The sequence below is a fragment of the Dipodomys merriami genome, unplaced genomic scaffold (assembly GCF_024711535.1).
Source record: "Dipodomys merriami isolate MVZ:Mamm:240054 unplaced genomic scaffold, mDipMer1.0.p SCAF_48, whole genome shotgun sequence".
Lineage (NCBI taxonomy): Eukaryota > Metazoa > Chordata > Mammalia > Rodentia > Heteromyidae > Dipodomys > Dipodomys merriami.
Window position 1 is genome coordinate 11185432 of NW_027206046.1, and position 23389 is coordinate 11208820.

At 50.2% G+C, this 23389-nt stretch overlaps 1 protein-coding gene across 2 annotated transcripts; it reads left to right on the forward strand.

Annotated features, from left to right (window-relative positions):
• The first annotated feature begins 682 nt into the window (after window positions 1–682).
• Gnb5 (G protein subunit beta 5) lies at window positions 683–19926 on the forward strand. 2 transcript variants are annotated; one of them, XM_069995393.1, is made up of 12 exons: window positions 683–823; window positions 2080–2191; window positions 5551–5687; window positions 7481–7522; window positions 8439–8515; window positions 11071–11203; window positions 12085–12228; window positions 13683–13774; window positions 15434–15482; window positions 17178–17274; window positions 18270–18436; window positions 18935–19926. In XM_069995393.1, exons 1-12 carry the CDS (start codon window positions 698–700, stop codon window positions 18944–18946), a joined length of 1188 nt encoding a protein of 395 aa, XP_069851494.1. In that variant the 5' UTR covers window positions 683–697; the 3' UTR covers window positions 18947–19926. The 2 variants fall into 2 exon arrangements, with proteins under 2 accessions (XP_069851494.1, XP_069851493.1); XM_069995392.1 differs by lacking the exon at window positions 683–823 and having other exon boundaries at window positions 1993–2191.
• The last annotated feature ends 3463 nt before the right edge of the window (window positions 19927–23389 follow it).

The window sequence follows — 23389 nt, forward strand, 5'->3', positions numbered from 1 at the left end:
CCAACTCTTTGGGGATGGGGCTTTTCAATTCTCTGACTTTTGTCTTCACTGCAGCAGTGCACCCAGAAGGGAAGGCCTTGGAAAATTTTCAATTATAGTATCCATTACCGCAGTGTTTTCCATTGTGGAAACCCCACAGAACTGACCCCGGGCTACAAAGATTGATTATAAATAAGGATGTCTGTCCGCTGCCAAAACCCAGTTAAACCTATTCCAGTTTCTTGTTGACTAATCTAGCACATTGTAATAAATCAAAGGTCAGAAATGAATCACATCTGCTTCATCCTACACCACAACAGAAAGAAGAGAAGCACCTGCTTAGAAAGAGTGAGGCCCTGAGTTCAAATAGTACAAAAAAAAGGGGGAGACCAGCTGGGTAAAAAGTTAATGAGAACTCCAGAGACTCCATCCCAATGAATATGTTGGGCTTGGTAGGGTATGCCTATCATCCCAGAGGATCTTGATCCAGGCTGATCTGGACACAAACATGACACCTTACTCGAAAAATAAGGAAAGCAAAAAGGGGTTGGAGTGTGCCTCAAGCGGTAGAGTGCCTTCCAAGCAGGTATGAGGTCCTGAGATCATAATTCACTATGGGGAAGGAAAGGAAGGAAGAAAAAGGAAGGACAGATGGATGGACTGGCTTTTCTCAGTTCTCCTTTCTTTCATTTTCTTTCAGCTTCATCTTGGGTCAAAGATGTGCGATCAGACCTTTCTAGTTAATGTGTTTGGCTCCTGTGACAAATGTTTCAAGCAGAGGGCCCTGAGACCTGTTTTCAAGAAATCTCAGCAACTCAACTACTGTTCAACATGCGCAGAAATTGTAAGTACCACTTTGAAACATTTGAAGTTGCCTGTCTTAAACCAATATGTAAGGGAAGTCTTTTTAACCCCCAGAGCTGTTCTGCTCAAGGCTAGTGCTCAACCACTCTGAGCCACAGCTCCACTTCTAGTTTCTGGTAGTTAATTGGGGATGAGAGACTCACACTTTCCTGCTCAGGCTGGCTTTGATCCATGATCCTCAGATCTCAGCCTCCTGAGTAGCTAGGCTCACTGGCGTGAGTCACCAGTGCCGGCTTAACTTTTTAGGAACTAAAATTAAATTCTAGCAGTTTATTTTTCACTATAGGGCTGGGCACCAGTGGCTCACACCTGTAATCCTAACTACTCAGGAGGCTGAGATCTGAGGATCACGGTTCAAAGTCAGCCAGGGTAGGAAAGGCCTTGAGACTCATCCCTAATTAACCATCAGAAAACCGGAAGTAGTGCTGTGGCTCAAGTGGTAGAGCGCTCGCCTTGAGCTGAAGAGCTGAGGGACAGCGCCCAGGCCCAGAGTTCAAGCTCCATGACCAACAACAGAAAATACTCACCATGGAAGTCCTCACGGAAGGTGGCTATGCACAGGCTTCAGGTCTTGCAGCAAGTGTCCATAGCATGGCCAAAGCCTGAAGAATCAGTCCGAGCTCAGAGGATTTGCAAAGCTGTGCTGGGCAATGTGATGTCCTCACCTGGTGAAAGTCCAAACCCATGGGAGGTGCCATTCCAGCCCAGATCTCCACAAGCAGGGGGAGCCCTGAACCCTGACACCCCACCGTGGTACAGGAGCCACGGGTCTAAGGAGATGTTGTCAGGATGCTGCCTTGCCCCGGGCCTTCCAAGATGACCTCAGGGAGATAGCATGTCACCCATAATGTAGTTTCTCATTTAAAGGACACACGTGTGGATTGCTCAAGGGTATTTGGCAGCCTACATGAAGCTAATGCCTGGATTCTAGACCTGTCATATGGGCCTGTCTCTCCCGGCCTCTCCAGGTACCAGGCTCCGCCCAGGTGCCAGGGCCTGGGAGAGGGGCGGGGTGGGCGGGGGCGTGGTCAGCTATCATAGCCACGCCCACCTCCACTGCATCATCGTGGGGGCGGGGCCAGGGCTGTCATTCAGGGTCATTGGCAGCTCTTGCTGCGCCCGCCCGCCTCGGTTCCCCGCCCGCCCGCCCGCCCGCCGGCTCCCCCCCCCCCAATCTCCCCCGGCCTGCATCCCGGTCTCTGCCTTTCTCTCCCCGCTGCTCCCGGGAACGTGAAGATGGCCACGGATGGGCTGCACGAGAACGAGACGCTGGCGTCGCTGAAGAGCGAGGCCGAGAGCCTCAAGGGCAAGCTGGAGGAGGAGCGGGCCAAGCTGCACGACGTGGAGCGTGAGTGGCGGGAACGGGGGGGGGGAGGGAGGTCACGGGGTCACGGAGCATCCCCCGCCATGCAGGACCACCCCACCCCCGCCCCGGGCGAGGGGTACCGGGGTGCCGATGGCTGGTGGGCGCGGCCTAGGACGAGCGTGTCATCATCCCTGGGCGGTCTGTCCCCTTCCCCCACCCCCTCCTCGGGCGGTCTGTCCTTCCTGGCTTTGGCTTTTGCCAGATGGAGACTGGTTGAGAAGCTCGCGGCTGGGGATGGAAAGCGGGGTGCACAGGCGCTGGATGGGGGGAAGGGCGATCCAGGAGCAAATGTACCCAGTTTGCTTTTTTGGGGGGTGGGGTGGGGGGAGGCTGTTGGAGCAGCTTTGGGCTCCATGCGATGTCAGGTCCATTTAGATGATCCGCGGGGTGGGAAAGGAGGAGGCTGCCCACGCCATCAGCTTGGCCCACCCTCTCCCACGGCAGGGCGGCGGCTCCCCCCGGGCCCGGCCTGCCCTCGGCTCTCCTGGGCACAGCTCCTCATTACATGTGGAAAAGAGCACATGGGGGGCAGGGGGGGGGACTCCTAGCATTCGATTTCTTTGCAGGTAACAAGACCTGAATCCAGCCTTCGGCTGCTCTCCCCTCCCCAGCTCCTATGATTTAGAAATGCGTCTAGTTGTAAGTCACCATAAACCTCCACAGCGTATGAAGCCGACTGGGAGTTGGCTGTCTTACATAACAGGAGCCAGGACAGCCGAGCCCCTGGCTGAGCTGCACTGGCTCCCTCACCAGGGACCTCGATCCTCTGCCTGCCTCCTTCCTGTCTCAGAGCCTGGGCATCGGCCCCATGACCACAGCAGGCTTGCCACAGCTCCTAAGGTTATCTCTGAGGCGAGAAGAAGGAGGCATTTGTCTGTTTGCTTCCTTCTTATCAGGAAAGCAGGTTTTCCCACAACTTTCCCACACCCAAGATTAGTTGGTTTTGTGCTCTGTCAAGGCCAGAACTAAGGCTACGGGGCCCGTTGCCAGGAAGCCTGGGAAAGGAAGCGCTCAAAAAGAGGGTATGGGGACTGAGAGGTGACTCTGAGCGGACCCATCTCATTTCCCTTTGCAAATCCCTGCAGTCCCTGCAAGTATCCGTGCTGATACAGGAAGTGGGGTGTTAGTGTCTCTCTGCATCTGCTTTCACCCTTTGACCGATGAGGAAACTGAGCTGGAGATGAGGTTGAAGCACTTGGTGAAGGATTCCCGCTCATCTGCTGGGATTGCACCTGGCCCAGGGCCTCACCCACCAAAGCGAGTCCAGAAACTCCCTCCCCACACAGTCTGCATGAGGGGCATCTTTGTTCTTTTGTTGTTGTTATTGGTCATGGGTCTTGAACTCTGGGCCTGGGCGCTGTTCCTCAGCTCTTCAGCTCAAGGCGAGTGCTCAATCACTTGAGCCACAGTGCCACTTCCAGTTTTCTCGTGGTTAATTAGAGATAAGAGTCTCACGGACTTTCCTGGCTGGGCTGGATTTGAACTGTGATCCTCAGATCTCAGCCTCTTGAGTAGCTAGGATGACAGGTGTGAGTCACCAGCGCCCGGCCCTCACCCCTCCCCCTCTTAGCTTCTTCACTTAAGGCTGCTGCTCTACCACTTGAGTCATGTCTCCACTTCTGACTTTTTTTTTTTTTCTGGTTAAGTGGGAGTGAGAGTCTCACAGACTTTTCTGCTCAGGCTGGTTTTGAAGCCCAACCCTCAGATTCCACCTTCCCGAGTAGCTAGGGTTACAGGCGTGAGTCACTGGTCCTGGCTCATGTCATTTATTCATATTCAAGTATGGTGCACCATGTATGAGCGACCTCAGTGGGAGGATTTTAGAGCCCACAGTTCCCAAGTGTTCCTTTATCGCCACATGTCGTCATGGTGGCTTCTCCAGGAGAGGCAAGTGACTGACATACACAACGTACTCCGGCTGGTGTGCCACAGAGCCAGGCCTGAGCATCAGAGGCCAGAGTCAGGATCCCAACTACTCAGCTCCAGTCTCAATTTCTTTTTTTTTTTTTTTTTTGGTCCGATTGTGGGGCCTAAACTCTGGGCCTGGGCGCTGTCCCTCAGCTCTTCAGCTCAAGGCTAGCGCTCTACCAGTTGAGCCACAGTGCCACTTCCAGCTTTTTTCTTTCTGCTTATGTGATGCTGAAGAATCGAACCCAGGGCCTTGAGCATGCAAGGCAAGTGCTCTACCACTGAGCCACCTTTCCAGCCCCTCCAGTCTCGATTTCTAAGGGAGCTCTGAACAAGGCAGCAGCCCTGACCTCCTGCCACTTACCGTACAACAGGATTTCCTGACAGGCTACTGTGCTAGTGGTAGAAATAAGTCGCTGCAACCATTTCTTTGTTCCAGCCTATTCGAGGGACAATCTATCGATCTATTAGAAGGCAAAGGAGATGCCACATCTGTGCTGGGAGCCAAAATCCCTCAAAAACAAACAAAAAACACATGCAGAGCACAGTCAGCTCTTGCTGACATTTGTGTTCGGGGAATTCTTTGCGTCTGGGGTTGCAAGGTTTGGCAGATGGAAACAGGATGCAGTGGGCTGGAGGAGAATCTGCCTGATCATTGCTGAGACATCTTCACAGCCCATTTACATAAGGAAGGCTTTGATTTAGTCAGGGAGCCTTTTTTAAAAAAATAAAAATAAAAAGTAAAAAACAGGGACATGAAAAAGCTGTAGTTCTCCAAGGCCTGGGTGGCTCACGCCTGTAATCCTAGCTACTCAGGAGGCTGAGATCTGAGGATCCAGGTTCAAAGCCAACCCAGACACAAGAGTCTGGGAGACTCTTATCTCCATGCACCAGCAAAAAGCCCGAAGTGGATAGCTGTGGCTCAAGTGGTTGAGCACCAGCCTTGTCCCCAGTCCTGTACAAGGCAGGGGAAACAGTTGGACCCAGTACCTGCTGTCAAGCAATATGGCCGTTGGGAGAGTGTTCTTAAAGTGAGCTTTCCCAGTAAGGAGAAAGTGGTAGAAACAAGGACAAAAGTCCCAGCCTGGCTCTTTGTAAGTTACTCTTGGAGTCACCAGAGCCCCAGTGGGGTGAAGAGCGGTTCCCTCTAGCCACCCGCCCTGTCCACCTCTCAGAATTCTGTGCTGTGCTTGAGAAATACAAGGTGATCTTGGTAATCCTTTGGTCCCTGCAATAGGAAGTACTTGGAAAAAAAATCCCTACGCTCTTAACCACCAGCAGAGAATGGCTGCTGATCTAAGAGTGCCTGCCAAGTGTAGGAGACCCAAGCAATGGCTCAGAGGCCCCTGGGCACCTCCCGCTCCTCACTGGGCCAGCTGGGGGCTCCCAGCCTAGGCCTGGGTACAGGAACTGATCTGGCATTATTCTTCCAGTGCACCAGGTGGCAGAGCGGGTGGAGGCCCTGGGCCAGTTTGTCATGAAGACCAGAAGGACCCTTAAAGGCCACGGGAACAAAGTCCTGTGCATGGACTGGTGCAAGGACAAACGAAGGATCGTGAGCTCCTCGCAGGTACGCCCCGCCTGCTCTGTGACCTGGCAGGTTCTGATTGGCCGCTTATTTATTGGGGGGGCGGTTCTGGGATTTGAATTCAAGACTTCACTCTAGCTGGGCTGGCACTCCATCACTTAAGCCATGCCCACTCACTATGCCCCCTTATATAAAGTGGATGGTAAGTACATGCCACCATGCCCGGCTGATTTGTTCAGAGGGGAATCTCACTTAGCTCTTTTTCTAGGGCTAATCTCAAACCACCGTCTTCCTGATCACCACCTGAGTAGTTGAGATTATAGGCATAAACCACCATGCCTGGCTCAGAATCATTTCTTGCAGAGCATACTAAAAGATATTACTTGTGATGAAACTTTTGAGTTTATTAAGCAATGCTAGTGATCCAGGCCAGTGCCTTACCCATGCTAGCTACTTGAGGACAAGGTGGTTAAGATTCCACCAACCACTGGGCACCCGTGGCTCACGCCTGTAATCCTAGCTACTCAGGAGGCTGAGATCTGAGGATCACAGTTCAAAGCCAGCTCAGGCAGGAAAGTCCACGAGGGCTCTTATCTCCCATAAACTACTCACAGCGTCGGAAGTGGCGCTGTGGCTCAAGTGGTAGAGCACTAACCTTGAGCAAAAAGCTCGGGATAGCGCCCAGGCCCAGAGTTCAAGCCAGGACTGGCAAGAAAGAAGGGAGTCAGGCCTGCTCTGTGCCTCCTCCTCTGCACCCCAGAGGAGTCAGGAAGGACTAGAAGACTCTGGAACAGACTTTGACTCATCTGCAGCCTTCTCCCTTCCAAGCAGATGAGTCACCCTCACAGAGTGGGCTTGGGGCCGTGGGCGGAAGCACAATCTTTCCAGGTACGCAGGCAGCTGCCATATATATCTGTGCAGGTGGAAGGATCACGTGTAGTTTGATGAGATGCCAGAGTAGGGGGGGGGAGCATGGGGAATGGGCAGGCAGTGAGGCAGAGGAAGCTGCGGATGCATCGCTGAGACATTGTCCCTATTCAGTGAGCAAGGGCTCAGGGTTACAGGGTTGGACCTCCTTCTCTGCAAGCCTTACGTAGATAACACCATGTGTCAAGTTTAGCTATGTAGTCAGAAATTAAGACCAACCAAGCACAGTCACAACTCATGCCTGTAATCCCAGCTACTTGGGAAGCAGAGCTTGGGAGGACTATCATTTGAGACTAACTTGGGCAAAATGTTAGACCCCTCTCAACCAATAAGATAGATACAAGCCTGTCACCCGGCTAGAGGATTGTGGTCTAGACAGGCCCCAGTCACAAATATGAGACCCCCCTCTAAAATAGAGCAGAAATAAAGGGCGAGGGGCTCAAGTGGTAGAGCACCTGCCTAGCAACTTTGAAGCCCTGAGTTCAAACCCAAGGACCACTGGGGGGGGGGGAAGAAAAGGTAGTTGTCAGCCGCTTATACCTATAATCCTAGCTACTCAAGGGGCTGAGATCAAAGCCAGCCCAGTCAGACACACCTGAGAGATTCTTATTTCCAAATAACCAGCAAAAAGCCAGAAGTAAAGGTACAGCTCAAGTAGTAGATCTATCATCATCTTTCAGTAAAAATTGCCACGTGAGAGCATGAGGCCATGAGTTCAAGTCCCCATACTGCTCAGTAACTGCCTCTCAGTCTCCTTTCTCCAAGAATAGATGGGAGGTTGTTGAACCTCCAGGAACCCCGCTGCCTCTTCCCTTCCCATGCCCAGCTGGACACAGCTGTAGACCTCACAACAGTGAGGACAGATTTCCAGCATTTGAGCTGTGTGCTCTCTTCTCTTGTTCCTACAGGATGGTAAGGTGATCGTGTGGGATTCCTTCACCACTAACAAGGTGAGACTCCAGCCTAGCTTACGGATCCTCTCCCCCAGCTCCCCTCCAGGTCCCCTTGGAATTGGCCACCCAGCCACTAGGACTGGAAACCACCCCCCCAACCCCCCAGGATCATTTATTCCTCCTTGGAGATAAAGTCCCCACCCTGAGCAGTACCTAGGGCTACCACAGAGGGTGCTAATTCACTACTTTGCGTCTGAGCCATCACCAAAAGAACCAAAATCTCCAGATCTTGGTTCCAAGCCAGCCCAGACAGAAAAGTCTGAGAGAATCTGCAATCAACCGGCAAAATGCTGGACTGGAGACTCGGCTCCAGCGAGCTTCCAGCTGAGCAAACAAGCAATAAGTGGGAGGTCCTGAGTTCAAACCTCAGTATTGCAAAGAGAAACAAACTATTAACTCACATTAAGGAAGAAGTAAAAGCCAGGTGCTGGTGGCTCACACCTGTAATCCTAGCTACACAGGGGGCTGAGAGCTGAGGATTTCAGTTCGAAGCCAGCCCAGGCAGGAAAGTCTGTGAGACTCTTTATCTCCAGTTAACCACCAGAAAACTAGAAGTGGCACTGTGGCTCCAGTAGTAGAGTTCTTGCTGGAGCTGAGGGACAGTGCCCAGGCCCAGAGTTCAAGCCCCATGACCAACAAAAGGAAGGAAGGAAGGAAGGAAGGAGGGAAAAAAGTAAAATAATGTTTTTGTTTGGGGGGATGTTTTTTTGGTAGTGGAGTGGGTGACGTAAAGCTTGGTTGATAATGAGCGACAAAGTCTCCTCCAGCTAAAGCCCACCTTTATCCCTCCCCGCTTCCAATGAGGAGCTCCGCCATAGTCCATGGTTAGTCTGGTGCTTTGATTCTGCAAAAGTCAAGTTCTGGGACTTGGGTAACGTTGTGTGTCGCTCACCTGGACCGTGCTGTGTTGCAGGAGCACGCCGTCACCATGCCCTGCACGTGGGTCATGGCGTGTGCGTACGCCCCGTCAGGATGTGCCATCGCCTGCGGGTAAGCTGTCCACACCTCCCCTCAGTCATAGAACGCTGCACCAGTGGCCTAAAGCAGCAAACCCAGGGCAACTGGTCAGTTTTGTTTTGTTTTGTTTTTTTGTCCGGTCGTGGGGCTTGAACTCTGGGCTTGGGCGCTGTCCCTCAGCTCTTCAGCTCAAGGCTAGCGCTCTACCACTTGAGCCACAGTGCCACTTCTGGCTTTTTTCTTTTTGCTTATGTGGTGCTGAGGAATTGAACCCAGGGCCTCATGCATGCAAGGCAAGCGCTCTACCACTGAGCCACCTTCCCAGCCCGCAACTGGTCAGTTTTTATTTACTTGTGAAACAAAATGTCCAGTTCCTCTCTGAGCCTCTTCCATCATTATCTTCATTACAAAGTGACTAGCGTGTTCCATCCCCAGCATTTCTTATTATGCATGTGCAGATATTCTAAAATCCAACAATTCTGGACATCTGAAACACTTCTGGCCCCAAAGCCCCTCTAATACCAATACACACCACAATACTCACCAAAACTTCAGCATTTAGAAGCAATATCTCAAACTCAGAATTCATGACACTCTCTAGAACAGCTGACCAAGGTCTCTTGTCCCTAACAGCATTGTTTGACATAGCCAAGATATGGAATCAACTCAGATGCCCCTCAGTAGATGAATGGATCAAGGAAACATGGTATATATACACAAGGGAATTCTACTCATTCGTCAGAATGATATTGTACCATTCATAAGGAAATTGAAAGACTTGGAAAAAAATTATATTAAGCAAAATAAGCCAGACCCAAAGAAACAGTGGTTGCATTTGTGGTAACTAGAATGTGCCTATAAATCTACAAGTAAACACACTGGATGTTTAAAAAAAATAAACTGGACATGATACATTATTCATGTCTCTACATAGTTACATTGTGAGATCAAAGGAGGATATTCATAGGGGTGGATCACAAAGGTTCAATAGCTATGTGCATATCATCATATAAAATATGGGGGGCTGGGAAGGTGGCTCAGTGGTAGAGTGCTTGCCTCGCATGCATGAGGCCCTGGGTTCGATTCCTCAGCACCACATACGCAGAAAAAGCTGGGAGTGGTGCTGTGGCTCAAGTGGTAGAGTGCTAGCCTTGAGCTGAAGAGCTCAGGGACAGCGCCCAGGCCCAGAGTTCAGACCCCACGACCAACAAAAATAATAATAATAATAATATTTTATGAAATCAGCTCCAAGAAATGGAAGCAAAAGACTTTTGTTGTGGTGGTGTGGTGGTGGGTTTTGTCTTTTCCTTTCATCATGTTTGTTAATTCATTTGTCTTTGGGAGGGTAAGTGGGGCGCACAGAAATGGAGGGACAAAGGGTGAACAAATACAGCAGTGACACTAGACACTATGTGGAAAATGAACTATATACCTGTGGGTGGGGATGGGAAGGAAAAACTGGGAAAGAGCAAGGGAAGGGGTGACATGGTTCAAAAAGAATACTTGTTACCTGACTCATAGAACTGTAACCCCTCTGCACGTCACCTGTACAATCACAATTTTTTTTTTTTAAAGAATAGGTTAAAAGTGGGTATGGTAGCTCATACCTGAATTCCTAGCAATTCAGGAGGCTGAGATTGGGAAGATTCTGGTTTGAAGCCAGGCTAGACCCCATCACCCCCAAAAATAGTCTACAAGAGACCTCAATCAATAAAAAGAAGGGTATAGTGGCACATGCCTGCCAAGCTATAAGGAAAGCATACTAGGAGGATCATGGTCCAGACTGACTCAGGCAAAAAGTAAGACCCTACTTTTTCTAGAAGAACAAAACCAAAGGTGTTGGGAAGTGTGGCTCAGGTGGTAAAGCAACTCAAGCAAGCACAAGGCTCTTGAGTTCAAACCCCAGTACCACTCAAAAAAAAAAAAAAGATTGTATTTTAGATTTAAAGATCTTCTTTTTTGTTTTTGTCAGTCTTCAGACCTGAACTCTGGGTCTAGGCACTGTCCCTCAGCTCTTCAGCTCAAGGCTAGTGCTCTACCACTTGAGCCACAAAACCACTTCTGGCTTTTTCTGCTTATGTGGTACTGAGGAATCAAACCCAGGGCCTCATGCATGCAAGGCAAGCGCTCTACCACTGAGCCACCTTCCCAGCCCTCCTTGAGACTCTTATCTCCAATAAACCACCAGAAAACTGGAAGTGGCGCTGTGGCTCAAGTGGTAGAGCGCTAGCCTTGAGCTGAAGAGCTGAGGGACAGCGCCCAGACCCACAGTTCAAGACCGACACACAAAAAAAAAATCTATTAGGAAAATGTTCTTATTTTTAGGAAAGAGAAATTTGCAAGTCAATTTACTTAGAAGTTCCAGATTTGCTCCCATGGCTATGACAAAATGGGGATCTAAAAGAAGGAATTTCTGCCGGGGTGGGGGAGGTTCAGAAGTCTTCAAAGTAAAAGCTGGAGGGTTATGTGGGCGGGGGGGGGGGGGGGTCACAATAGCAGGCGTTTTCTTGCTAAAGAAAAACTTGAAAGATGTAGAGGAATGTGAAAGTCACTTAGGTGAACCCCGATACTCTTTCTTCTCGCACCAGGGGATTGGACAACAAGTGCTCCGTGTACCCGCTGACATTTGACAAAAATGAGAACATGGCTGCCAAGAAAAAGTCGGTTGCGATGCACACCAACTACCTATCGGCCTGCAGCTTCACCAACTCAGACATGCAGGTACACAAGCCCTGTGAGGCGGGCCACCCCCTGCTCAGCCGTGGAGCTGGGGCGCTCTACCACTTGAGCCACAAGTTCCACTTCCAGTTTTCTGGTGGTTAATTAGAAATGAGTCTCATGGAGGGGCTGGGAAGGTGGCTCAGTGGTAGAGTGCTTGCCTTGCATGCATGAGGTCCCGGTTTGATTCCTCAGTACTACAGAAGCAGAAAAAGCCGGAAGTGGTTTTGTAGCTTAAATGGTAGAGCACTCTCCTTGAGCTGAGGGACAACACCCAGGCCCAGAGTTCAAGCCCCACCATCAACAAAACAAAACAAAAGTCTCACAGACTTTCCTGCCCAAGCTGGCTTCAAACCATGATCCTCAGATCTCAGCCTCCTGAGTAGCTAGGATTCCAGGCATAAGCCACCAAGCTTGGAATCTCAAAATTATCTGGTTGGTTCCCAGCCTTATGTTGCTTAGATGGTCAGTTGGGTTTTTTATTGACCTTGGGACAGTATAACACAGTGACAAGAAAGTGAGCCCAGTCCTAGAATTCTTTTTGACTCAGACACAGCAAATTATGTTCAGCCCCATAGTTTGTGTGCTCATTAATTTCTCTTTCTGTTATTTTACTAACTTACACTTTTGTGATTTTTCATTAGTTCTCTTTTTTGGCATTTTATTTTGGGTGTGAATGTGCATGAGTTTGTGATCTGCCTGGCCATGTCAGCTGGAGAAAGTTCTATGCAACAGATGTTCATGGAACTTCACCTGTGTGCCAGGCAGGTGTGAGCCCTGCAAGTGTGTGTGTGTGTGTGTGTGTGTGTGTGTGTGTGTGTGTGTAAAAGAAAGACAAAACCAACAGACCTCCCTTGACCCTCCCTCTCCTTCTTCCTGGCCAGATCCTCACTGCCAGCGGCGATGGGACTTGTGCCCTGTGGGACGTGGAGAGCGGACAGCTTCTGCAGAGTTTTCATGGGCACGCGGCTGATGTCCTGTGCCTGGATCTCGCCCCCTCTGAAACTGGAAACACCTTCGTGTCTGGGGTAAAGACCTGAGGCAAAACCTCTAGGGGCCCTCGGTCCACCAGGGAACCATGTCCAGCCTTGCTTGTATTTCACATCCATAAATGCAGAGTTCCCATCTGAGAGCTTTAGACATGAGCCACAGCCACTGAGTCGATGCAGGGGCAGCTGCAGCCAACGCAGCGCTGGGGCAAGACCTGAATGCCATTCGGCCATCTGGAGCTTCATCTGCATGCATCCTGCGTAACTACACTGGGCTGGGGTGGTGGTTATGGCCGTCCTGAACTCAAGGCCTCTAGCTCTCACTTGGGTTTTTTGGTTGTTGTTTTTTTTACCACTTGAGCCACACCTCTATGTTTGACCTTTGGGTTGTTAATTAGAGCTCAGAGTCTCTCAGATTGGTCTGCCTCAGCTGGCTTTGAAACTCAATCCTCAGCCCTCAGCCTCCTGAGTAGCTAGGATAACAGGCCTGAGTCACCAGCACCTGTATTTAAAAAAACAAAAACAAAAACAAAAACGTATTTTAACACTGTATTTTTAAAATGATCACCTATCACTGTTGGTTATAGTGTGTCTTTTCCAGCACTGTGCACCTTTCAGTTCGATTGGGGGACACTCCCAATTTCCTTGTCCAGGGACATGCTCAGGATGGCACACCCCACAGGGGGCCTTCCCCGAGATGGACCCCTTCCCCCCACCCCTGCCCCGACCACTTGGACAGTTTTGAGACACTGCGTCTTCTGTTTGACTATTAGGAGAGCACATTTTGTTACCCAAACTTGATTAACAGGGAGTTTATGCAAATGCGTGGCGGGCGAAGGTGGGAAGGCAGAATTACCATTCTCTAGGTCACACTGGCGGCTCAGCGCAGCTCCTTGGCAGATAATGTGGCAGAAGCCTGGGAGGTGACTTGCCAATGCCCCCAGCTAATCAAGGACTCCCCTGCCATGCCAGCTTTGCCGTCTGGGCTTGGGGAGGTGGTTAGAAAGTCAAAGGCAAGGAAGGGAAACAAAGGCAAGGGAAAAGCCCAGGAGCAGGTGAATGAAAAAATGTGGCTGAGCCCTGGTGGCTCACGCCTATAATCCTAGCTACTCAGAGGCTGAGATCTGAGGATTGTGATTCAAAGCCAGCCTGGACAGGAAAGTCCGTGAGACTCTGATCTCTAATAAACCATCAGAAAACCAGAAGTGGCGCTGTGGTTCAAGTGGTAGAGTGCTCGCCTTGAGCTGAAGAGCTGAGGGACAGTGCCCAGGCCCCACGAAAACAAAACTCAGGCCCTCAGTTTAAGCCCCACAACTGAAAAAATAAAAAGTGGGAAGGAGGGAAAGGTACACACTCCCTTGTAGCCCACAAGTGAGTTCCAGTGTCATCATGGTGGATGGGCCGGGCTAGTCCCACGCGCGTGCATGGGACCTCGGCGCCTCGTCCACAGACAGTCCTCACAGTGACTGTGACTCTGGGACCTTCTCTTGCAGGGATGCGACAAGAAAGCCATGGTGTGGGACATGCGCTCTGGCCAGTGTGTGCAAGCATTTGAAACGCACGAGTCTGATGTCAACAGCGTCCGGTCAGTGAGTAGCCAGTCCACAGGGCTTCCTGTCCTGTGGCTTTCCCTGGGCTGGGGGCGTCCTCAGCCCTGGAAGCCACACACTGCCTCTCCTATCCAGACAAGCAAACTAGATAAAACACAAACGGACAGATCCACGGTTTATTTCAGCTGCTGCTGAGTGCCAGGAGATGAAGGAACAAAGATCAGATGGGCTCTCTGATAAGTGGCATTTACATAGAAGCCAGAGGCTAGGTACCAGAGCTCACACGTTTAATCCTAGCTACTCAGGAGGCTGAGATCTGAGGATCATGGTTCAAAGCCAGCCCGGGCAGGAAAGTCCATGAGACTCGTGTGTGTGTGTGTGTGTGTGTGTGTGTGTGTGTGTGTGTGTGTGTGTGTGTGTGTGTGTGTGTGTGTGTGTGTGTGTGTGTGTGTGTGTGTGTGTGTCAGTTGTGGGGCTTGAATGCTGTCCCTTAGCTCTTCAGCTCAAGGCAAGCACTCTACCACTTGAGCCACAGTGCCACTTCCAGTTTTTCTGATGGTTTATAGGAGATTAGAGTCTCATGGACTTTCCTGCTGGGGCTGATTTTGAACTGAGATCCTAAGATCTCAGCCTCCTGAGTAGTTAAGATTACAGGTGTGAGCCACTCACGCCTGGCTCCATGAGATTCTTATCTCCAATTAACCACCAGAAAACTGGAAATTGTGCTGTGGCCCCAGTGGTAGAGTACTAGCCTTGAGCTGAAGAACTCAGGGACAATGGCCAGTCCCAGAGTTCAAGCTCCATGATGAACAAGAAAAAAAAAAAGGCCAGACATGGAGCTGTGGCTCAAAGTGATAAGAGTGCTAGCCTTGAGCAAAAAAGCTCAGGGACAATGTCCAGGTCCTGAGTTCAAGCCCAACAACAGACAAAAAAAAAAAAACTACAGCTGGGCACCGGTGGCTCACGCCTGCAATCCTAGCTACTCAGGAGGCTGAGATCTAAGGATCACAGTTCAAAGCCAGCCCAAGTAGGAAAGTCCATGAAACTCTTTTTTTTTTTTTTTTTTTTTGTCGGCCGTGGGGCTTGAACTCTGGGCCTGGGCGCTGTCCCTCAGCTCTTCAGCTCAAGGCGAGCTCTCTACCACTTGAGCTACAGCGCCACTTCCGGTTTTCTGGTGGTTTATTGGAGATAGGAGTCTCACGGTCTCTCCTGCCCGGGCTGGCTTTGAACCACGATCCTCAGATCTCAGCCTCCTGAGTAGCTAGGATTACAGGCGTGAGCCACCAGCGCCCGGCTGTCCATGAAACTCTTATCTCCAATAAACCACCAGAAAACCGGAAGTGGTGCTGTGGCTCAAGTGGTAGAGCGCTAGCCTTGAGCTGAAGAGCTGAGGGACAGCACTCAGGCCCAGAGTTCAAGCCCCATGACCGACAAAAACAAAAAAAACCTACAATGTCCCATTTCCTGCTCAGCAACACTACAAGGCCAGAAATCAGTGTCCCCTGCCTTTAGAACACTAGGGACGTCTTGGCCTGTCATTTGAGCCTCCTCTCCAGCTTCTGTGTGTCCCGGTATTCCTGGAACTGGGGGCTGTGATGCGAGGGCTAGGGTGGGACCCCCTTCCCAGGGTTCTGATGACACTAAGGAGGGCAGGGCCACCCACCTGACCTGCCTTCCTCCCACTCTCTCTCCAGGTACTACCCCAGCGGAGACGCCTTTGCTTCCGGGTCAGATGATGCCACGGTATGTGTCTAAGTTACTCGCGCTTTATCTGTGTGAACTAGGGAGCTGCTAACTTCATTTTATATTTCTTAATTAATTTTTTTCTGGTGGTGACAGAAATAATGGGTACCAAATGAAGAAAATCGGGGTATAAATGACTTCTCATTTCCCTGCCCAAGAAAAATCATGATTAAACAAAAGCTTGTCTTTTAGCCAAGCGCTAGTGGCACTAGTAATCCTAGCCACTCAGGTGGCTGAGATATGAGGATCTCGCTTCCAAGCCAGCCTGGGCAGTAAAGTCCATGAGACGCTAATCTCCAGGTAACTACCAAAAATTCAGAAGTGTTGCCTGTGGCTCAAGTGGTATAGCACCAACCTTGAGCAAAAAAGGAAGAGACAGTATCTAGGTCCTGAGTTCAAGCACTAGTACTGGCAGAAAAGAAAATGGATAACCATGGAAATCATTTTTTGAATATTATTTAAAAATATGAACAAGTTGGACCCCAGTGGCTCACGTTTGTAATCCTAGCTACTCAGGAGACTGAGATCTGAGGGTCATGGTTTGAAGCCAGTATTGGAAGAAAAGTCCCCATAAGACTCTTTTTTTTTTTTTTTTTTTTTTTTTTTGGGTCCGGTCATGGGCCTGAACTCTGGGCCTGGGCGCTGTCCCTCAGTTCTTCAGCTCAAGGCTAGCGCTCTACCACTTGAGCCACAGCACCACTTCTGGCTTTTTTCTTTTTGTTTATGTGGTGCTAAGGAATTGAACCCAGGGCCTCATGCCTGCAAGGCAAGCGCTCTACCACTGAGCCACCTTCCCAGCCTCCCCCATAAGACTCTTACCTCCAATTAACCACTCAAAACTGGAAGTAGAGCTGTGGCTCAAGTGGTAGAGTACTAGCCTTAAGCAAAAAGAGCCCAAGGATGGTGCCCAGGCCCTGAGTTCAAGCCCTATAACTGACCAAAAAAAAAATCACATATATATGTATGTATATATATATATATATATATATATATATATATACGAGCAAATGCTTATAATGTTAATAGAAATAATAATGAGGGCTGGGAAGGTGGCTCTCAGTGGTAGAGTGCTTGCCTCACATACATGAGGCCCTGGGTTCAATTCCTCAGCACCACATAAAGCCAGAAGTGGGCGCTGTGACTCAAGTAGTATAGTGCTAGCCTTGAGCTGAAGAGCTGAGGGACAGCGCCCAGGCCCAGAGTTCAAGCTTCATGACCGACAAAAAAAATAAAAAAGAATATGATGAGATTTAAGAAATATAACAATAATTTTAAAAAGGAAATAATAATGAAACATATACTTAATATTGGAACAAAGTCTCACAGCGTTTCCTGCCTGGGCTGGCTTTAAACTGCGAACCTCAGATCTCAGCCTCCTTAGTAGCTGGGATTACAGGCGTGAGCCACCAGCGCTCAGCTGGAGGTGTCTTGCATTTCTGCATTTCTGTATTTTCTACATTGACCATGATCTTCGTGGGAGAGGAGAGGGAGGTGATTTTGGTTTTTCTTTTGTACCTGAATAATCTTTCTAGACTTGCCATTCCTTGGAATCGCCACGGATCCATGGAGATGAACAGGAGTGGGGTGGTAGGATGGAATCACAGGTCCCCCAATGCACCGGGACCATCCCGGTCACATCCCACGGGCTGGGGCTCAGGGGTCTCTGCCCCTCTGTCTGTTTCTTTGCATCCCCAGTGCCGCCTGTATGACCTGCGGGCAGACAGGGAGGTGGCCATCTATTCCAAGGAGAGTATCATCTTCGGAGCGTCCAGCGTGGACTTCTCCCTCAGTGGTAAGATTTATTCCAGAAACTTCTCCCGCGCTGTAAGACGGGACCTGAGGGCAATCAGCTGTCTGCCAGTAAACTTCCGATGGGCAAAGAGGGCAAAGTCACGCATGTCTGGTTTGGCTCCGGGCCACCCCTCCATCCTGGCCCATTCACAGTGGGGGAATGAAGGCCATGACCTTCCAAGCAAGGCCGGGCCAGGAGGTCATGGCTGCCAAGCTCTGGTCATCTCTTCCCCAGTCTCCCTTCCCCTCCATCACCGAAGGGAGTGGCTTGAGGCTCCTGCCCCTCTGCTCACAGCTGGGAATGGGGGGGGGGGTGTTAGTGAAAGCCAGGACAGGCCAAGGAGGGCACAACTCTGTGCCCCCCTACTCTGAGTCTTTGCACGTGGTGATTCTCAGTTTGTCTGCCCAGAAAACTCTACTCCTGCTCAGCCCTCCAAAGCCAACCCAAATGGCCGGTTGGTTTTACCTCTGAGAATTCACGTTGTGTAAGTTCCTAACTACTGAAAGGTTAAAAAAATGGTACAGTGGTTGAGTTCCTCAGGAGGCTGAGATCTGAGGATCACAGTTCAAAGCCAGCCCCAGCAAGAAACTCCATGAGCCTCTCATCTCCAATAAACCACCAGAAAACCAGAAGTGGTTTTGAACTGTGGTTCAAGTGGTAGAGCGCTGGCCTTGAACTAAAGAGCTGAGGGACAATGCCCAGGCCTAGAGTTCAAGCCCCATGACCAACAACAACAACAACAAATAATAATAATGGCACAGTGCCCTCGAGTGCCTATAAACCTTTCCATCATGGCTACAGTGACTTCCTCCTCCCCGCCCCACATCCTCCACTGTGCTTTGTCCTCTCTGAATTCCAAGAAAGGGCGTTTGGCATACAGTGGGGCTACATCACTGTTGATGAGTGAATGAGCTGGCCAGTGAGTCTTGGGGGAAGGAGGGAAGGAAGGAAGGAAGGAAGGACAGAATTAGTAACTACCTGTCTTCTGCCACTAGGCCGCCTGCTCTTCGCGGGCTACAACGACTACACCATCAACGTGTGGGACGTCCTCAAGGGCTCCCGGGTCTCCATCCTGTTTGGCCATGAGAACCGAGTGAGCACTCTTCGAGTCTCGCCAGACGGGACGGCTTTCTGCTCGGGATCCTGGGATCATACCCTGAGGGTGAGAGATGTTTCTGTTTCTTCTCCTGGGTGTCTGGATTGTCCTGAGACCTGGGTGTCTTTAGGAAAAATGGATGCATGGATTTTGGTGAAGTTCCTGACACAGAGGAGAAACGCTCCCGAGGCCCCAGGTGCCCGGGAGGTGATTAACGAGGAGGGGGCGAATAGAGTGTTTTCATCTCTTTAAATTCAAGTCTGGCCAGGCCTGAGTAGTTGACACCCGTAAATCCTAGCTACTCAGGAGGCTGAGATCCGAGGATGGGAGTCTGAAGCCAGCCAGGGCAGAAAAGTCTATGAGACTCTTCTACAGCACGAATCCAGAAGTGGAGCCATGGCTCAAGTGGTAGAACACTAGCCTTGAGCAACAAGAAAGCGTAGGGACCGCACCAAGGCCCCAGTACCAGGAGGAAGAGCAGGAGGAAAAGGGGGGGGGGAGGGAAGAAACAAAACACTCAAATCTTACTGGCTGCTGACTGCTGATCTTTTTGTGTCTTCACAGGTGTGGGCGTAATCACAGCGCACGGAGCGCACAGGCCCACAGACATGCCGACTCACCTGTAAATAGCTTCCACAGAGATGTAGGCTTCCCTGTGATTTTAGGGAGCAGCCCCACACATAGCTCAGCATTCACTAGGGCTACCACCCCAAGTACCCTAAGGACTCTGTGTTAGCTGCCAGCACTACAGGAATGCCTTCTGGGGCAGGATTTTCACTTGAAACACTTTGTAAGGTTTGTTTGTTTTTTTTTAAGGTTATTCTGAAATATTAGTCTCAACTGGTTCTGTTACCAGCAGAACTCAGCATTGAAAGGATCCCATCCATCTGCTGCCACTGGTGGCTCACGCCTGTAATCCGAGCTACTCAGGAGGCTGAGATCTAAGGATCACGGTTCAAAGCCAGTCCGAGCAGGAAAGTCCACAAGACTCTTATTTCCAATTAACCACCAAAACAGACAGAAGTGGAGCTGTGGTTCAAAGTGGTAGAACGCTAGCCTTGAGCAGAAAAGCTTAGGGACAGTGCCCAGGGTCCTGAGTTCGAGTCTCAGGGCTGGCACCAAGGACAAACACACACACAAAAGTTTGTATTGTAAAAGTTTATCTTTTTCAGCCACTTGTTCTGTGGTGTTTTTCAGATAAAACTTTTGTGTGTGTGTGTGAATTATTCTGGATGAAGCAGAAGGCGGTGTAAAATGGGCAGGATGTACAACTCAGAGATCCTGGAAGAGTGTGAAATAGCTTCTTGTGGCTCAGACCCAGAATTGCGCTCATGGGGGGCTGAGCTCTTTGGGGCTCAAATGCTTCTGAGAGCCAGCAAAGCCTTTCCATGAGGGAGATCAGGACCGTAGCGCATTTACAAACTGAGAGGGGCAGGATTGGAAACACTGGAGCTGCATCTACAGAAATTATATTTGTGTGTTTTGCACTGCGTTTATAAGTTATATAGACAAGATCGATGTGTAGGACTTGAATAATAATGTCTTTGTTATCAAAAGGATATCTTGTCTTTATTTGAAACTCACCACTTCCTTCTGGAAAATACCAGAATGATTTTTTTTTTATCAGAACTCTTCTGTTCCTATTTCTGTTCTTTCTATATCCTTCTTTCTCTGTTTTTATTTAGAGGTGTACAGGTTTATTCGGTGGGGGGGGGGGTGTCAGTCCTGGGGCTTGAACTGAGGGCCTGGGCATTACCCCTAAGCTTCTTTTGCCCAAGGCTAGCAGTCTTACCATTTGAGCCACACCTCCACTTTCAGCTTTTTGGTGGTTAATTGGAAGATAAGTGTCTCGTGGACTTTCCTACCCAGGCTCCTGAGTCGCTAGGATTACAGGCATGAGCCACTGGTGCCCAGCTAGAGATTTCTTCTTTAAGAAAACTCACAAAGATGCTGTGTAATTGGGTGTAGTGGTACACATTTGTAGTCCCGGCAAACGATCGCCTTGAGCTGAAGAGCTGAGGGACAGCGCCCAAGCCCAGAGTTCACGCCCCACGACCGACCAAAAAAAAAAAAAAATACCCAATGGAGTCCCAGCATCTGAGGTGTGTGAACAGGAAGGGGGGTGCTAAGAGTTTTAGACACGCCTAGGCAACATATTAAGACAGCGGTTTTTTTTGTTTTGTTTTGGAAAATGCATTGAACATTACTTGGGGGTTAAAAGGTCGCCTCAGACCGTAGGAATCATTTCTAGATGAAGCTGGTGTGTCCCGTGGCCAGCCAGGCGCTTCCTAGGTCTCATGGGCTTTGTGGGAGCCCAGCTCTGTCAGGTCTCCCCACCACCAACCTCTGCGCCCTAGATAACCTTCCCTACCAGGGACTTCTGTAACCGGAAGGGAAGGGGTACCAGACCCACCCTCACAGCTGCTTGTTCAAGGTCAGGGTCAGTGCCTCACTCCTGCAATCCCAGCTACTGTGAGGCTTGCATCTCACAAGAGAAAGCTGGGCACTGGTGGCACATTCTCCCTACAAGGAGAATGGAAATGGAGGCTCGCAGCCCAGGCTTCCCATCCCTCCCACCCCTCCCACCGCATCAATGTGAGATTCTATTTGAACAAAAGTGTAAAGGGCTGTGCAAAGGTTTGTTGCAAGTGATCGAATGCCTGCCAAGCACGCAGGAGGCCCTGAGTTCAAACCCCAGTACTGCCACCAAAAGAAAGCGTGTGTGGGGAAGGCCAAGCACCCCAGAGTCTCTAACTACAGGTGAGTGAATGGAGGAAAGCACGGAGAACCCATCCCTCCCTCCTCCCCCCCCCCCCCCCCCCCGCATCCTACCCAGTTCCCCGGATGGAGAAGGGGGTGAATCAGCACAGGGGCTGTGGGCTTCCCTGGAGGGGTGGGGCACAGAGGCTGGAGGATGGGGGAGCCCCGGCGGGAGCTGAGCCCCTGTGGGGACCGCGTCTGGATGATGGAGCCCATGGCCTGGAGCAAGGCGGGTGAGCAGGGGGGCAGCCCTAGACCCTGGGGTGGGTGTCTCCCACCACCCCAAGGAGGAAAGCATGGGGTGAGCCGGGAAGGTGCCATGTATAGTTCTGGGAGGGGGAGAGACAGACTGACAGACAGACAGACAGGAGCTAGGATTTGAACTTGGAGCCTCAGATCTGTGGCTCTACCACTTGAGCCACACTTCCAGTACCTGCGATTGGCCACTTCAGCAGAGATAAGAGTTTCTCTTGGATTTTTCTGCTCAGGCTGGCTTGGAACCTCCTGGACAAGAATGTCTGGCTACTTTTTTTTTTTAATCCAGAATTTACCTTCCTGTCAGCCAGTTGCCATGGTGACCCACTGTGATTCCATGTGAGGAGTTTCCCCTTGACTCCTGCCTGAACTTCCCATTGTTCTATTGGTCCACACTGAGCAGGGGGAGATTCTGAGCGCCTCAGCTGACCCAGCCTCTTCACAAGGCCCCACCCACCCCACTCTAAACCTGAAGGGAACATTGTGAGGATTTTTTTGTTTTGTTTTGTTTTGGTCAGTCATGGGGCTTGAACTCTGGGCCTGGGTGCTGTCCCTGAGCTCTTCAGCTCAAGGCAAGCGCTCTACCACTTGAGCCATAGCACCACTTCTGGTTTTCTAGTGGTTACTTGGAGATAAGAATCTCATGGACTTTCCTGCCTGGCTGGCTTTGAACCATGATCCTCAGATCTCAGCCTCCTGAGTAGCTAGGATTACAGGCATGAGCCACCAGCACCCGGATTTTTATTTTTATTTATTTGTATTATTATTATTTTTTGCCCACTGTGGTTCTAATACCCCCTCCTGTAGCTGCTGGCTTTTCAGGTCAGGTAATGGGCAGGGCACTGGCAGGCTAGCTGCCCCGGTGATGCCTGTCCTCCGCTTAGAACAGCATGATTCCAGCGCCTCATGGCTCTGAGTTCAGATATTTGCAGCCTACTCTACACGACAAATTGGTGCTCTCTTCCTTGGGCAGAACTGAGGTCTGAACTCAAGACCTTGTACTTGGTAAGGCAGGTACTCAACCACTTCAACTATGGGTCCCACATCTGACAAAGTTAAATGGTGGTTTTCTGGGAGCCATAATGGACTGCCACCAAACCCTGACTCAAGGGTTTCTAATTGCATGTTGGCTTGTGGTTAAAATGAAAGCTTTATTTTACAGGTTCATATAGAACCTCCTTTGTGTTTTTTTTTTGGGGGGGGGGTTGGTAGGTCCTGGGGCTGCTTGAACTCTGGCCTGGGCGCTGCCCCTCAGCTCTTCAGCTTAAGGTGAGCGCTCTACCACTTGAGTCACAGCACCACTTCCGGTTTTCTCGTAGTTAATTGAAGATAACAGTTTCACAGGGGCTGGGAAGGTGTCTCAGTGGTAGAGTGCTTGCCTCGCATGCATGAGGCCCTGGATTTGATCCCTCAGTACCACATAAGCAGAAAAAGCTGAAGTGGTTTTGTGGCTCAAGTGGTAGAGCACTAGCCTTGAGCTGAAGAGCTAAGGGACAGTATGTAGGCCCAGAGTTCAAGACCCATGATTGACTAAAAAAATAAATAAAGAGTTTTACACCCTTTCCTGCCCAGGCTGGCTTTGAACCGTGATCCTCAGATGCCAGCCTCCTGAGTAGCTAGGATTACAGGTGTGAGCCACTGGCGCCCAGCCTGGCGGGGGATTTGTTTTGTGCTGGGGATTGAACCCAGCACCTCATGCAGAACAAGTGGTTTATGTGGTTATAGTTCAGGCTGTCGGAACAGCTTAAGTCCCAGTGCAAGAAGAAATGTATTAGAAAACAATCCAATTCCTTGAAATCTAAATTCAATGCCTGGCAAGTCTGGGTTTATTTCCACTGACAGTGATTATAACATAGGGGATATATAATTACTTTTGATTAAATTCACCCTCCCATTACTCTGCCCCTCCTTCCCCTTTAAAAATTATTCGAGTAATAGAATTATTATTCTATTCATACCTGCATAGGAGCCTTTTCTTTTTTTGGGGGGGGGGTCCGGTTGTGG